This window comes from Zalophus californianus, chromosome 15 (assembly GCF_009762305.2).
Source record: "Zalophus californianus isolate mZalCal1 chromosome 15, mZalCal1.pri.v2, whole genome shotgun sequence".
NCBI lineage: Eukaryota > Metazoa > Chordata > Mammalia > Carnivora > Otariidae > Zalophus > Zalophus californianus.
Window position 1 is genome coordinate 31,277,805 of NC_045609.1, and position 15,873 is coordinate 31,293,677.

At 52.0% G+C, this 15,873-nt stretch overlaps 1 protein-coding gene across 2 annotated transcripts in view; it reads left to right on the forward strand.

Moving 5' to 3' along the window:
* LOC113918231 (core histone macro-H2A.2) overlaps nt 1-15,468 on the forward strand; it is a 50,065-nt gene extending 34,597 nt beyond the window's left edge. For both annotated transcript variants that reach the window (XM_027586492.2, XM_027586500.2), the window contains exons 3-9: nt 1,442-1,548; nt 2,819-3,016; nt 4,054-4,164; nt 5,651-5,750; nt 10,352-10,441; nt 13,329-13,503; nt 15,086-15,468. In XM_027586492.2, coding sequence (XP_027442293.1) covers nt 1,442-1,548; nt 2,819-3,016; nt 4,054-4,164; nt 5,651-5,750; nt 10,352-10,441; nt 13,329-13,503; nt 15,086-15,251 — 947 coding nt within the window. In that variant the 3' untranslated portion in view covers nt 15,252-15,468. The remainder of the gene's footprint in view (nt 1-1,441; nt 1,549-2,818; nt 3,017-4,053; nt 4,165-5,650; nt 5,751-10,351; nt 10,442-13,328; nt 13,504-15,085) is intronic.
* Nucleotides 15,469-15,873: the final 405 nt, after the last annotated feature.

The window sequence follows — 15,873 nt, forward strand, 5'->3', positions numbered from 1 at the left end:
TCTGCCACCACATTATCAGTGAGACAGCACATCAGCACATTGCCTCTAGCTTTCTAAGGGAAGGAATTTTTCTTTGAAGCCTCATTAATACTTTTGAAGGTGGACAAATTTGATTAGCAGAACATCCCTCCGGAATTGAGGAAGAAAGAGACAGAGGAGGAGGGGAAAGCATATAGATGGCATGAACCAATTCTATAGATTTTTTTTAAATTTTTTATAGATTTTATTTATTTATTTGAGAGAGAGAATGAGATAGAGAGAGAGCACGAGAGGGAAGAGGGTCAGAGGGAGAAGCAGACTCCCTGCCGAGCAGGGAGCCCGATGCAGGACTAGATCCCGGGACTCCAGGATCATGACCTGAGCCGAAGGCAGTCGCTTAACCAACTGAGCCACCCAGGCGCCCTAGATTTTTTTTTTAATTTTGACTAAAAATTTTGATGACATGTAAGATAGTTTTAGGAAAATTCTTCTTTATCAGCCCTTTTACATTTATCAAATGACATGTTTGTTAAAGTCAGATCCTGAAGGATATGTGGAAACCCCCCAAATCCCAAATACCTTCCTTCCTTCCAAATTTACTTTCCGGGTTAAGCATTTCCTCACCCCACAATTTAGTTCTTCCCATCCACTTTCCTTTAGGACAGGAGGGACCTGGGGCATTAAGTGAAGAGGAAAAGGAGATTCTGGAAGGTGTCCCATTGGGCACCAAAGACAGACTTTGCCTACATCACTGTTCTCTTCAGAGATGGCCCTGGTGTCCTAAGACTGGAAGAGACACAGGTCCTGTGTTAGGTCTCCGTATTGGTCAGCATTAACTCCTGCTGACTGTGGCTTACACAGGAGAGCTTGCTTCTCTCTCATACAAAAGAAGTCTACAGCAGACAGTCCAGGAGTAGGGACAGGCCAGTCAGGAGCCTCCACCGTCATAAGAGACTCCAGTTCCTTCTATCTTGTTCTTCCTCTGGGCCGAATTCCAGCCATCACGTCCTCAGTCGGCCAGCAGAAAGGGAAGGAGGGCACAGTCCCACCATTGATGGACACTTCCCAGAAGTTCTGTACAGGAGGACACCTGCCTTTCATTGGCCAGAATCTAGTCACATGACCACCGTTATCAACAGGGCAGGTTGGGAAATACCCTTTCCTCCAGTGATGATGGGCTCCACAAAAAACTCAGAGGTCCAAACGCTAAAGAAGGTGAGGAAGAATTAATGTTGAGGGCCGCTAGAAGGCTGCCACGGGATCATAGACCCGGTCTTGCTAAACCATCCTCCTCGTCTGTAACCTGAGTTCTTTCCAGCTTTCTGGAATTCTTTCCAGGCCCGGCATTAAAACTCACAAAGGAATCAATGTGATTACATTCAAAGACCATTTCCAAAGAAAAGCTCCAGAAAGCTCAGACCCCATGCTGTGATTGCCTATTAACCCCCCATTGTGATTTCAGCGGAAATTCTAGAACTGGCTGGGAATGCTGCAAGGGACAACAAGAAGGCCCGGATCGCGCCGAGACACATCCTGCTGGCAGTGGCCAATGACGAGGAGCTCAATCAGGTACGTCTGTCTGCAACATCTCGACCAGACACAGAATGGGTTTGCCGGACACATGACTGCATGTGGACCCGGTTGGCCATAAATCATTTTGCTACAATTCCCAAGCATATTAATACAAAAACAATTTTTCAGATCGTGTAAGAGAAGAACCAATTCTGCTAGTTCTATCATTCAGATAGAAAATTGCCTCTGGAATAGACCTGTTATCTACTCTGAGTCTTTCCAGACCTTCTTTTCCTGTCTAGAAGCGAGCTGTGTGTGTGGCTGGGGAAGGTGCAGTGCAGAGATGTTATTCACGGTTTCTTCACCCGAATTTTGTTGACGATTTATTCTGATGAGGGTAGGAGAATCTTCTTCATAGCATAGAATTAATTCCCTAGTGTTGTAATTCCCTAGTGTTGTGAATGCCTCCCCCAGGAAATGTGAGATGGATGGTAGATGGTATAAGAATTTTTATTCTAATCTCTTTCTTTTCAAGTTGTGTGCAATAAAGAATCAGTTCTTATTCCCAGTCCATCATGGACTGGTAATTTCCAAAAATACAATAAAAACTAATTGCCAGAAAAAGTTTTAAAAACAAATACATACAAACCACAATTCTTGGCTATTTGATCCAGTAGATATACAGTACCTCTGTCAGCTTGCTCTACAAGTTTCTGGACTCTTCCTTGCCATTTCTGTATTTCTCTTGTCCCGGACAGTAACTGCCTGTCTGTGGACCAGCCCCGGCGGCAGCCCACACTTGGAACACCCGAGCTGCTTCGGGATGTGACCACTATACTAATGTAGTGGCACATGTCGATTATGTACAAAATAAACATTAATGGAGAGGCACACAGCCAAACCTACTTTACTGATGGAATAGTGATCACAAGAGCGTGGAGACCACTGGTCTGTTGTTAACTGGGTCTAGCCCTAGCATGGACCTTTGAACCCAGTTTTGTCAAGCTGTGCTCCCCACCTGGGAGGCTCTTTAGCCTCTCTTATGGCTGGAATTCCACAGCCCCGGCAACATCCCTGGCTGCAGCCTCTATATCCTTTCATTGTGCCTTACTCGTTTTGCTTTTTGTACGAGACCATGGGACGCCTTGCTCCCTACAGACACACACTCTACTGGTGAAACAGGAAAGCCAATTAAACCACCCATCATGCAGTGTCTCTGGGAAAGCAAAGACCAGATTTAACACTTGTTTTGCCATCAGTTAGAACTGTATGAAATCCAGAACCAGCAAGCTCTTTGCTGCCTGAGTTCACGCATTTCTCTTTCTAGCTGCTAAAAGGAGTGACCATTGCCAGTGGAGGTGTCCTGCCCAGAATTCACCCCGAACTGCTGGCCAAAAAGCGAGGGACCAAAGGCAAGTCGGAAACTATCCTCTCCCCTCCCCCAGAGAAAAGGGGAAGGAAGGCGGCGTCAGGCAAGAAGGGAGGCAAGAAATCCAAGGCTGCCAAGCCACGGACGTCCAAAAAGGTGAGCCTGGGTTACCTGTGTGAGCCAGGGACTCTCAGAGAACAGGAAAAGGTGGAATGATCAGACGATGAGGGTGTAGTCAGCATTGCTGACGGGCTGGGGACTCTCCCCGCTGGGAGAAAATGGCAAAGGGCCTCTGGGACGAGAGCTTAAATCACCAAGCAGGGTCTACTAGAGGTTTCCAAACTCAAAGCGTGGGTGGTCTTCACGTTGCCAGATGCTTCCCCTGCTCCCATCAAAATCTTAAGTGAGAGATGATAGCCTGGAGCTCTTCATTTCTCTTTAGAGCTCAGCATCGCGCACAAAAACGTCTCTGTCTCCCAGACTTGTGTCTCCTATAGACAGTCCCCTGGGTCCAGCCAGTGGGGTGTGGATAGCCTGATGTGCTAGGTAACCACAGCTCGGAGATGCCATTTGCAGGGTAAGACTTTCGTATGCGGCCCCGTACGATAATCACTAACCACATGTGGCCCTTTGAATTGGAATTCATTAAAGCGAAATCAGATTAAAAATTCAGTTCCTTGGTTGCATTACCCACATTTCAAGTGCTCACTAGGCATAGGACATTTCCATGATCGCAGAAAGTTCTATTGGACAACGTTCTTCAGGGGCTGTCAAATTTCCATTCCACAGACCTCCTTGATAACACAAAAGATTTGTAAGAGTCCACTCCACTGCCTCCGTGCCCCAGGGAGATCCTGGGGAGAAGGGGGGTCGAACAGTGGGCTAGGTTCTGATGCTTGCCATCGTAAGCTGCAGGCATTGCAGAGGACAAGAATAACATACCTGTGTCCAGGTTTGAGTGAGGAATACAGGTACCTGGGAAGCTCTTTAACACTCTTTCTTTTGGGCGGCACCCTTTTTTCCCCCCTCGTATTGCTGTCCCTTGCTTCCCTCCATCGAGAACAGCGGAACATTAACACCTAACCACTTCCTTTCACATCCAAGGTGGTGGTAGCCATAGGAAGAACTTAATAACACCACTTGGGGCTTTTTCTGGGTTATTTCCCATCTGTCCTTCTGATTTCTACCAACAGTCCAAACCAAAGGACAGCGACAAAGAAGGAACTTCAAATTCCACCTCTGAAGATGGGCCAGGGGATGGATTCACCATTCTGTCTTCTAAGAGCCTTGTTCTAGGGCAGAAGGTAATAAAGACCATTGTAATCTGCTTTCGTAAAAATGTTATTGCATTTTTATAACCTCCTGTTCGCAAGCAATGATGCTTCCTTCATCCCTTGCTCCCCTAAAAGGACTTTCACTCAGGTCTGAAATTATTCACATTTAGACTAAAGAGCTTTGACAGGGTCTACATTGTGAGCGTCAACAAGCTCTTCAGTGCTGAGAAGTATTCATGCTGACATTGGTCAGACAAAGATAAAGTTAGAGAATCTTCCTGGTCAGGCGACAGAATAGCATCATTGCCGGGAACTCCCTGTGCCCCCCTCATTCCTGGGCCCCCCCAAAACATCCTTCGCTAACTTTCTCAAACAGCTCTGGGAGGCCAGCCTGACATGGTCCGATGTGATTTATCAGAAAAGGAAAATAGAAATATATGTTTCCTGAACATCCCCGGTGTTACAAATGAATTATTTGCCAATAATTCAGTCTGCTTGCCTTTCTAAGACTGCCGAAAGAAAACAAACAGGGCTATACGTTTGAATAGTCTGCAGCAGCCCAGACAGACATGCAAATAATTCATTCCCACTAGTATAAATTTTACGGAACAGACCATTTATCTATCATGTCAAACGGGGCTGAAGTAAGACACACACAGGAAAACAGTCAGTGAATCTCATCTCCGGTAGCTGAATGTTTGCAGCCTGGTAATAGGATCCACCTCTACTGAAGCAAATGGGAAGAGCGTGTTAGGGAAGAGTGTACATGGGCCGGGTTCCTCATCTTTCACTGATGAACACAGGGAAACAAAGAGGTGGAACTGAGGTCCCCTACGGGGGCTGGCCACAGCTGCATGACGATTAGCTTTCTCTCCCTTACGTAGGGGGACATGGCTGTCATGCTCACAGGGGAGACTATGGAAAATGCTCTGCATTCTGCTCAGCTGTGAGCACCTAGGGCAGCATTTCACAAGTGTAGCCCCAAGAACGTGGTCCCCAAAAGGTAAGGTGGCCCGACGTAGGCAGGTCAGAATCCCAGAGCCCATCACGTGTCTTGAGCAAGGTCCATCGGCCACACACCCCTGCCCCCAGAGGTCTGGGTTGCTCCAGGAGGAATGCGGGGTGCTGAGGGGAGGGTGGAGAGCCAGCCCAGGCTTCCCTCCTAGGAGATGCTCCGACCGTGTGTCACCCCACACCAAGTTCCCCGGGCCTGGGAGACGGAGGCGTAGCTCTAGGGAAAGGAAGAAGAGGGGAGGGCCCTTTCCTGCTCCTGGAAGAGGAGGCAGATCTGTTGCACGCTGCCAGAGTCACAGTGAAAATCAAATCCACTGAGCTCCGAAGAGCCCACCGAAGACCAAACACCTGGCAAACTTGACAGTCGCTCAATGCCACAGCCCTGTGTGTGGACATTCGCTATAAATAACTGAGAGAATTAACAGATGGGAGGTAAAATGTGAAGATTTTTTTAATTGGATCTGATCTTTCCCGCCCTCTCCATCTTTCCTTCCTGACGCAGCTGTCCCTGACCCAGAGTGACATCAGCCATATTGGCTCCATGAGAGTGGAGGGCATTGTCCACCCAACCACAGCCGAAATTGACCTCAAGGAAGATATAGGTAAGGTTCTGAGACTTGGGTAGAGGTGCCAGAGAATCACCCACTGCTTCGGCAAGTCCTTCGGAAGTGGGTCATTGTCGACCAGATACCCTCTGCTGGGGGGGCCGTGTCACACTCTGCATGTCAGCGAACAACATTACTAGAAAATAACGAATTTTCTCTTTAATCTGCATATATTTCTGAAACGTGTATTGAGGTACTCTATAAAAACAGATCATTAGTGCACACCTTGATGACTTTTCCTCTAAGTGAACACAGCTGTGTAACAGGCACCTTGATCACGGAGCAGAACCTCCCCGGCACCCCAGAATTCCCCCTTCCTGCCCCGTCCCGGGTCCCCATTCCCTCCAAGCGTCGCCCCTGTCCTGTCTTCCCATGGCACAGATGGCTGTCCTCTGCTTTGGATTTTATAGAAATGAAATCATGCAGTGCGTCTTCTTTTGTGTCTTTTGCCCAACTTTGTGTCGTGAGACCCACTCGAATTGTCGAGCGTGGCAGAAGTTGGCTCATCTTGGCCGTGTAGTATTCCACCGTGGGACTGTACGGCTGTGTGCCGACTGTCCCACCACTGGTACCATTCACATAGCTTCCAGTTTGGGCCACAGGGAGTAGTGCGGCTGTAAACATTGCCATACGTGTTTTGGGTGAACCTCCACATTTATTTTGAGCTTAAAAATTAAGAACACCTTTGGTAAAAAGGAAATGGACACCCGGACGAAGTTGTCTGTACGGCTATACGTTGAGTCACTTTACCGAGGGACTCTGCCACCTACCCCACGGGTAGTGGAGGGAGCTGCTCCGGGCTGGGTGGAGGAACCTGGGAGCGCAAGCTATCGAGGGCACTAGACATAATAGCACACTGGATGGTCACCATCTTATCCTTTTTTTCTAAGACGGAAGTGCCTTAAACTTGCACTGAAAAAGTAAAGTGAGCAAAGAAAGAAAGGGCTTTGTCCCTGGGGTTCTGGGCTTGCTTCTGAGGTCGGGATTTAAGGCAGATGGTAGCAGCTCAGCCTCAGGGGGCAGCACCGGGGACCCCGCGACTCCTGGCACCCTCAGGTTTCCTCTGTGACATCAGAGGCCACTTGCTTTGCTGAAAAGGAGATAGGACAGCCTCGGGGGTGGGGGCAGGTGAACCACAATGTGGAGAAACAGGACTTCTCTTGCACACAGAAATAGTGAAAATTTCTTCTTCGTTCTTCAGACCCAGCCCCGGTCCTACCAACTGCCCTGAACCCCCCTTCCCCTCTGGAAAGATGCCCCCCCACCAATAGCCTTAGCCTTAAGCTCTGTTTTGACGTGTATCCTAGTTTCTCCGAAAAAAACGAGTAGCAGTGTGTTACTTTATTTCTATAGTTGGCATTTTTATATCAGGAAAGTAATCATGATTTTTTTATTTTTTTTAAGTGGCAACAGTGTGATAAGGTAGAAAGAACACAGGTATTGGAGCAAAAACTCAGGCCCAGATCCCAGGAGTAAGGCTTCTGGAGTCAGGATGGGTCTGTGTCCTGGATTTTACCAATCACCTCCTAGCTGTGTGACTTCAGGCAGGTTTCTTAAGCTCTCTGAACCTCAGTTCCCTCCCCTGTAGGTGATGGTAACAATAACGCCTGTGTCATAGGGGCGCTGTGAAGAGTAAATAGGGTCACACACAGATGAGGCTTAGCACAGGGCTGAGCTCATCAGCATTCGATAAATGCTGGTCTTTTTTACTGTTGCCGTGCTGTTTAGAGGGCGTCCTTCCCGTCATGATTCCATTTTCTACGACCATCACCCAAACTAATCACTCCCTGTAGATGACGCCCTAACTTATTTTTTTTAAGATTGTATTTATTTACTTAGCATGCTCGCGCAAGTTGAGGGGTGTATAGAGGGAGAGGGAGAGAAAGAATCCCAAGCTGACTCCATACCGGGTGTAGAGCCCAACGCAGGGCTCAATCGCACAACTCCGAGATCGCGACCTGAACCGAAATCAAGAGTCGGACACTTAACCGACTGCTCCAGCCAGGCACCCCTTTGGTTTATGTGTTACTAAAGAAAAGTTCGGGCATACACAGAAACAGCAGCAGAGACTGACAAAACCCTACACACCCTGTTAGAATAGTATCAACCCACGACCAAGGCTGCTTCAGTGCCAACCCACCCCACAGCCCCCTAGACCTCACACCATCGAATCCGTGGGTATGTCAGAATGGTAAGGGCTAGCTTTTTGACAGCATCACCACAGTACCATTATCACAACTGGAAAAAATCATGTCGTCAAATATCAGTCACCATTCAAACTTCAATCATGTCATTAATATCAACTTATTTTTTTTAATGTGCTTGCTTCAGGATCCAAATAGGTCCACATATTGCAATTGGTTGATAAGTCTCTTATAACCTATAGGTTCCTCTTTCATATCTTTTCCTCCTTTCTCTCTCTCTCTTTTTTTTTTTTTCCAATTTATTTTGTTGAGGAAGCTGGGCTGTTTGTCCGGTAGGGTTTCCCAAGTCTGGATTGTACTGACTTCATCCTCCTGATGCCGTCAAACGTTTTTCTTCTCTGTTTTTCTTATAAATTGGTAGTTGGATCTAGAGTCTCGATGAGATTCAGGCTCAAATCTTTTTGGCAAGACTATTTGGTCAGTGATGGAATGTTCTTCCATCAGGAGGCACGCGACGCCCGGCTGTCTCTCACTGACGTTCCTTGTCCTGGTCTAGGCTTGTCTGTTCACTGGGGGTGGCATGGAGTAGGGGCCGTATCCTAATTCCAGCCCTCCTTCCTTTCTTACTGGAACGCTCCCACAGGGAGAGACTCCCCCTTATCAACATTGCAGGTTGCGTTATTCTTGGTAGTCTTCAGGGAAGAGGGTGGGCTTGCCTTGCCCTTCACACGGTCCCACTCGGCCCCTTACGCCTGCTTCCCCTGCTGCTCGGCATGAACGGGGCTGCCAGCTGTGGTTCCTGGCCTTCTCCGGGCTTCTGTGACCCAGCAGATCAGCACCGGCCAGGAGTCTGAAGGCCAGAAAGGAGACTTGAAGGCCCGAGATGAGCATTTCCAAATGATGTCCCTGAAATCCAAGCACATTCGTGAAGAGATGCCCTCCCCTTCCCAACCCCAGGGGACAATGGCTGCTGGAATAGACATGATGCGCAATAACCTGCACGACGTCCTGTGGCTCTCCAAATACGCTTGAGTGTCCCACTGGGGAGTGGGGAAGTTCCCTCACCCAGCTCCCAGGGAAGCCCCTCAACCGACTATTAACCACCATCATAATAACGCTGAAGAGAGAGAGCTGAGGCTGGCCCCAGACACCAGATCACCAAATCCATTAGAAGATGAAAACGTGGGGGGATAGGCCTCATCCCCCACCCAAGAGTGGCAGCCATCTAGTGTAGACACAGCGCCCGCACGCCATCTCAGAGGCAAGAGGAGCCCCGGCGTGTGGACGTGGGCTTCCTGCTGGCGTCCTGCCATCCCTTGGGGCTTCCTCTTGGCCTCTGTGGAAGCACGACCCTGAAATATTGAGTAGAGGATTGTCCTAACATCAGAGACTCAAGGGAGCTCCCATCAGGAACGTCCTTAGAGTTTAGCCTCCAAATCTACATTTTTCTGTTGAAAACCACAGCCCGGTTTGGAGGAACGCCCTTGCAGGCTGCCCTGGGCCTGTGTTTGTCCTTTGACCGCAGGACTTACCGCACACAGGTGGTGAGCTAGAGTAAGCCCCCTGAGCTCCCTACCCCGAGGTTCCTGCTGAGTCATCTGTCACCGTGGGCCTGGGGCCAGGCTTAGGACCTGGTGACAAGTGACAGGCTGCAGGGTCTGTGAGAAGGCACTGCCTTCAAATCACCAAGACACTGAATTTAGCCAACCCAGTGTGGGGACTGAACCCAGAGATCGGAACACTGGAGCCCCAGTTTCTTTTAAAAAGCTCACCTTTAGTACAACACAGGGAATGACATAGGCAATGGTATTATAACGGCACCATACGGTGCCAGATGATGGATCCCCTGGTGGTGAGCACAGCGTAACGTGTAGACCTGTCCGAGCACTGTGTGGTGCGCCTGAAACCCGCGTAACCTCGTGTGTCAGCTGCACTTCCATTTGGTAAAAATCACCTTTAGGATTCATGTCTTGAGACTGCTTATGACCAAATCACTCCCTCAAAGGTCCCTTAAAAGAGTTTGCTAGAGGGGCACCTGATTGGCTCAGCCGGTTGAGCGTCTGACTCTTGATTTCAGCTCAGGCCATGATCTCAGGGTCGTGAGATCGAGTCCTGCATCGGGCTCCACGCTCCGTGAGGCGTCTGCTTGAGATTCTCTCTCTCCCTCTCCCTCTGCCCTTTGCCCACTTGTGTGCAAGCAAGCTCTCTCTAAAATAAATAAGTAAAATCTTAAAAGAGAGAGTTTGCTAGACTACAAGTCCTGTGGGACAGAAACCTAGAGACCCCGGCCAGCAGTGACCACTGGCAACCAGGATTCCCATTGTGAAGTGTGATTCCTACTTTCTCAGTATGGTCGGGGGATTTGTTCTCTGGCCTACTAAAACTATGTGGAACAGTGTAGCTAACGACTTTGGAAAGGACAACAGCAATGGCTTCCCTTGTTCTCCTCCGCAGGGAAGGCCTTGGAAAAGGCCGGCGGCAAAGAGTTCTTGGAAACAGTAAAGGAGCTTCGCAAATCCCAAGGCCCTTTGGAAGTTGCTGAAGGTAAGCGTGGCCCTGGGCCCGTGTTCCTGCCACAGCCTCACCCTCCCCCCACCAGCGTCACTCACTTCATTGCACAATCAGCGTGCCAAGCAAAATACACCACAGTCAAGATGAGACCCACTTGTGCTTCCCCCAGAGAACTTGAGCAGGCCTGTGTAGACCATTTCACACACCCTGGGGATGACAAAGTGTCTGGATAGTTCAAGTCAGTTTGCACACAATCAGCCAGAGATGAAGCTATTGGGTAACTTACACTCATCATGGGGCTCCACCATCACCACTGCCGGGATCCGGAGCGCTCCTGTCGCCTCCAGTGAACACCCCTCCCCCCTCCACCGGCCCCTGGCCACCACCAGTCCGCCTTCTGCCTCTGTGGATTTGTCTGGTCAGGACATTGCACGTAAGTAGAATCCTAGGCTCTGTGACCTTTGGTGCCTGGCTTCCTTCACTTCATATAATCTTTTCAAGGTCCATCCATGTTGTAGATGCCTTAGTGCTTCGTTCCTTTTGATGGCTAATAGTCCATTTTGTGCATGCATTCACCAGGGGGGTTGTTTCCACCTTGGGCTATTGCGAATAGAGTGGCTATGAACATTTGTGCATAAGTTTTTCAAGGTTTTTTTTTTTTTAAGATTTTATTTATTTGACAGAGATAAGCACAGCGAGAGAGGGAACACAAGCAGGGGGAGTGGGAGAGAGAGAAGCAGGCTTCCCACTGAGCAGGGAGCCCGATGCGGGGCTCGATCCCAGGACCCTGGGATCATGACCTGAGCCGAAGGCAGACGCTTAACAACAGAGCCACCCAGGGGCCCATCAAGGCTTTTGAGTAATTTGTTGGCAGGTGGCTCCAACTTCAGATCTGTGTCCTCCCCATATGCACACACACCATCTCACATGGAGTCGGTGCCAAGTGCTGCCCAGATGCCAGGGCTCTAAAGACAATGAAACCCACCCCTGCCCTCAAGCACGGGACTGTCCAGGAGGAGAGACAGACAACAGAAGGGCACAGGGCGGGAGCCCCGCCCTCTCCTCAGGGGAGCTGGGGAGGCTCCAGGGAGGATGTAAGACCCTGCCCTGGGGGCAGGGACACTGTGGGCAGTCAGGCCATCGTGTGTGAGAAGGCCCAGGTCATGAGCCAGCATGGAGCCGGCAGGCAGGAGATCCTATATAAACAAGAGGGGCGCCTTTGAGAGTTTAAGCTGGGGACTGTTGTGCTCAGATTTGATCGCTAGAAAAGTAACGGGGTTTCCAGTCGAGAGAAAACATGAGTCCACACTTTATAATCTGCACATCCCATTCCCCATACAGATAGCAATGATAGAATTTCACATTTAAAATTGGGAGACAGAGCCGCGCTGAGAGATAAGACAAACACACGTGTGGGGAGGGACAGAAGGGCAGCAGGCAGCGGCGGCAGGGCAGGTCGAAGCCAGCAGTGGGGCCAATCTCCAGGGTCCCGGGTTCTGTGCAGAACAGCCCAGGCTCCAGGCCCCGGGACACGGTGCCCCTGGTGTGCCCACGTACACGGTCAGAGTCAAGCCCGTCATGCCCACGGCCTCCTGTGTTTATGCGGACCAACTTCACGCAGCCGGCGCTGGGAAGGCAGCTGACACGGGGGTATACAAAGGCTGTCCACCCGCCCACCCTGGCGAGTGCAGCCATAAGTTCTCCAACACCGGACGTCACTAGGAAACACTTCTCAGAGACTAGGGGGGCATCATATTATTTCAAATCAATCTTTCAAACCAACCGCTCACACTGCTCCGGAACGCAACAGACACCCATTTGTGTTACAAACACTGTCCCTAGCGGCCATGACCTGCCCAAACCGCCCCAGGCTCCCAGAGCAAGGCCGGGACCCTCGCCACACCCCGTCCCTTGACGGGCACAGAGCCCCAGCTCCACAAGGAGGCTGGCATAGGGCGGCGGTGCTCGGCTGCGGCCACCACGGCCCCAGGCAGCGGGAGAACGGCCAGTGGATCCGACTGGACGGCTGGGGACCGGCCTGGGGGCCTAGAAAGGAGTACGAACGGGAACAATGAGACGAGGCTGGCATTACTGAACTGCACAGCCCGTTTTGAACCCCTGCTCCCAAGGGGGGCTCCTCAGGTATGTCGAGGCGACCAGAAGACGGTCCCCAGCCGTCGGGGGGGTGGTGCGACCAAGCAGCACAGCGCTTCTCCGTTTACGGAGGGCCCTAAACCACTCGTGCACAAGTCCTGCACTAGACCCACTGAGCCGGGCCCCAGGGTCAGGGCCGGGCGGCAGGGCTTCCCTATTTGCTGAAAGCTGCTGCAGTCCTTTCCTACCACCGCTGTAACGAGTCAGTGTTACTAACACTACAGAGCAGCTGCTGGGCTGGGCCAGGCCTGGCTCCTGGCCGTGTCGCTCCCCGCTATGCTCTGTCCCCCCATCACCTGCTCCTACCTTTCACCTTCCTGCCCGCCCCCCTCTGCCCCGCTTAGAAGGACCCAGGTGATTACATTTAGGGCACGCCCCCATAATCCCGGATAATCCCCCCATCTCGAGAGCCTTCACTAAATCACCTCTGCAAAGCCCCTCTTGCCATGTAAGGCAACGCTCCCAGGTTCCAGGGATCTGGACGTGGACATCTGGGGGAGGCCATTCCTCAGCCGTCAGAGATGATTCTGATGGGTACCTCTCCCTGGGAACCATGGTCACTAGGTAGCCGGGTGCCCACTGTCCACAGCAAGCCCAACAGGGCTCCCGCTCTCCGGCAGACGTCCGTCGCATCAGAGGTGCCCAGCCAGCCACTCTCGCTTCCCCGTCCGCACACATCTGAGAGGCCTCCGTGAGGTCAGGCCTCAGCCCCTGGCTGAAGGTGAAGGTGTGGGAACTAACCCGCAGTGTTTCTCTCCTGTCCCAGCCGCTGTCAGCCAATCCAGCGGACTTGCAGCCAAATTTGTCATCCACTGTCACATCCCTCAGTGGGGCTCCGACAAATGTGAAGAACAGCTTGAAGAGACCATCAAAAACTGCCTGTCGGCGGCAGAGGACAAGAAACTCAAGTCCGTGGCGTTCCCACCGTTCCCCAGCGGCAGGTAAGACGCGCTCCTCCAGGCGGGCGGGGGAGGCCGGGAGTCCCTGAAACCCAGAGAAGGGCAGTGTTGGAGAGGAGCGGGGGGCGGAGCTTCTCCGAGAGGCTGCCATGGTCAGTGCCCACATCCCCAGCAGCTGCCCCCGTCAGAACACGTGATCGGAAAACCCCAGGCTCGGGGCTCAGCCGGTTAGGCGTCCGAGCCTTGATCACAGCTCAGGTCATGATCCCAGGGTTGGTCGTGAGCCTCGCCTTGGGCTCCACGCTGGTTGAGGAGCCTACTTAAAAGAAAAGGAAACACCAGGCTCAAAGGCCTTGCTACTCCGAGTGTGGTCCGTGGCCTGGCCTCGGTGACTCAGCTGTGTTAGAACATTGGAGTGCGGAACCCCAGACCCCCCTCCCCCAGCACTCCCGCCCCCGAAGGCCCGGGGGTCGTGGGGTGCCAGGGTGGAGGGGAGGAGGGCCTGGAGGCCGAGGCCCTCACAGACACACCCAGAGAATGACAGGCTCTGCTCTGGGAGTTAGGAGAAGCAATGGTTCTGATTGTCAGGGACCCCGGCTGAGGGCGAGAGCCACAGCAGGCGGGGAAGGAGGTTGTCCGTCCTCACAGGTAGTCTGTCCTCTCCCGTCACACTCGTAGTTAAAGCGAGCTATCGCTTCCATTTTGAACACGCTCTCTCTTGAGAGGTGCCCCTCTGCAACATAGATAGGGCTTACACACTAAAGATGTTCTCGCAGGGGGAGGCTCGGAGGGGAACCGTGAGGCCTAGCTTCCTGCTGTCATCCCATCTCAAGCTGAGCAAGCAGCGCGGGGGCTCTGCAGCCTGGCCCAGAGGCACCGCGGGCTGAGTTCTTTGTGGAGCCGGGACCACGTGTCCTGGTGGGTTCTGAGCTGGGACACTACATACGAGCGAGAATTCCTGTCAGGCAGGCTCATCCCGCCCCCACCCGAGGGGGCTCGGTGGCCAACTCCAGAGGACTACGCTGGCTGTGTCCCCGGAGGCGGATGCCGTGGCCCAGCCCCCTGGCCCTGTCCAGAGTCCCCCACACTCGGATCACAGCTGCACGTCCCTGTGGGTCAGTGGGAGGGGCACTCGGCGCACACAAAGGAGTTAGGAGACGCACTTCTGAGCGTACATTTTTCCCCTTTCACCAACGACCTGACACCCTAGAGCGGTTTCGAGGGAGCTGTGCGTTTTTGAACACCAGTGATTTCAGACGCCGAGCTGGTCATGGTTTTAAAGCCCGGCTCGACTTGAGGCCGGGGACAGCGATTCATCCGAGCACGAGCGCTGCTCAGCGGCCAGCCCCATGCCTTGGGCTGAACGTACCGTGCCTGTCAGAGCCAGCGTGGCTCTCGTAAAGCAGGGCCTGCCTGCCGCGTCCCAGGCTGCCCCTCCGCCTCGGGGCAAAGGAGGTGGCACGGGACCCCGCCTGCCCACGGTGAGACCCCGTGAGACAGAACCAAAAGGCCTGGTGCTGAGATCAGAAGGCACCGAGCTGCCCCCGCCCCAGGCTGAGGGCCCAGTTACCCCGTGGGTCCTGGGAACCAAAGTGACATCAGCTCTTCTTTTCCTCCGGCACAGAAACTGCTTCCCCAAACAGACGGCCGCCCAGGTGACCCTCAAAGCCATCTCGGCCCACTTTGACGACTCGAGCGCGTCCTCGCTGAAGAATGTCTACTTCCTGCTCTTTGACAGTGAAAGCATTGGCATCTACGTGCAGGAGATGGCCAAGCTCGACACCAAGTAGCTGCCCGCCCGCCCGGCCGCGCTTGCCCTCGGAGCAGGATCCAAGTCACGGGAGTGGGGCTTTCTTTTTTAAAAGGAGAGAGGAAGGGTGACGGCAGGGGAGTGGAGGGCAGTTGGCAGGGCAGCGGGTCACGGGGGCCGCGGGAGCGGGGCCTGCCCACAGAAGGAGCCCTCTGCCTTTTCTATTCTCGTTTAAAAGAGCCTCCATCTGTAATTAACCAGGTCTCCACGAGGGGTTTCTTTCCATGTGTTCTCTTCCTGTTGTTTTAGAACTTTTTTAAAAGACAGACTTCGTTTTAGATTTATAGCATTGACTTTTACACACACACAAAAAAAAATCCTTTCAAAATTCTTAAAACCTTGTTTCTCCTTTTTGCAAGGGAAGAGGGCGTAAAAGTGGCTTGGGCTTTTGTTTGGCTGTCTGTGTTCGGTGGCGGCGAGAAGAAAATGAGAAAGGCGTCTCACTGGTGCTTTCCTTTTGTTTTTAGTGCCCCCCCCCCCCCCCCCCCGCCATGACATCTGTATCTACTCCTAAAAAGATTTTGCTTCAGGCTTTTGTTTTGTTTTGTTTTTTAAAGAAAAAGAAAATGAAAGGAAAAAAAAAAAACAGAAGATCCAGTGTC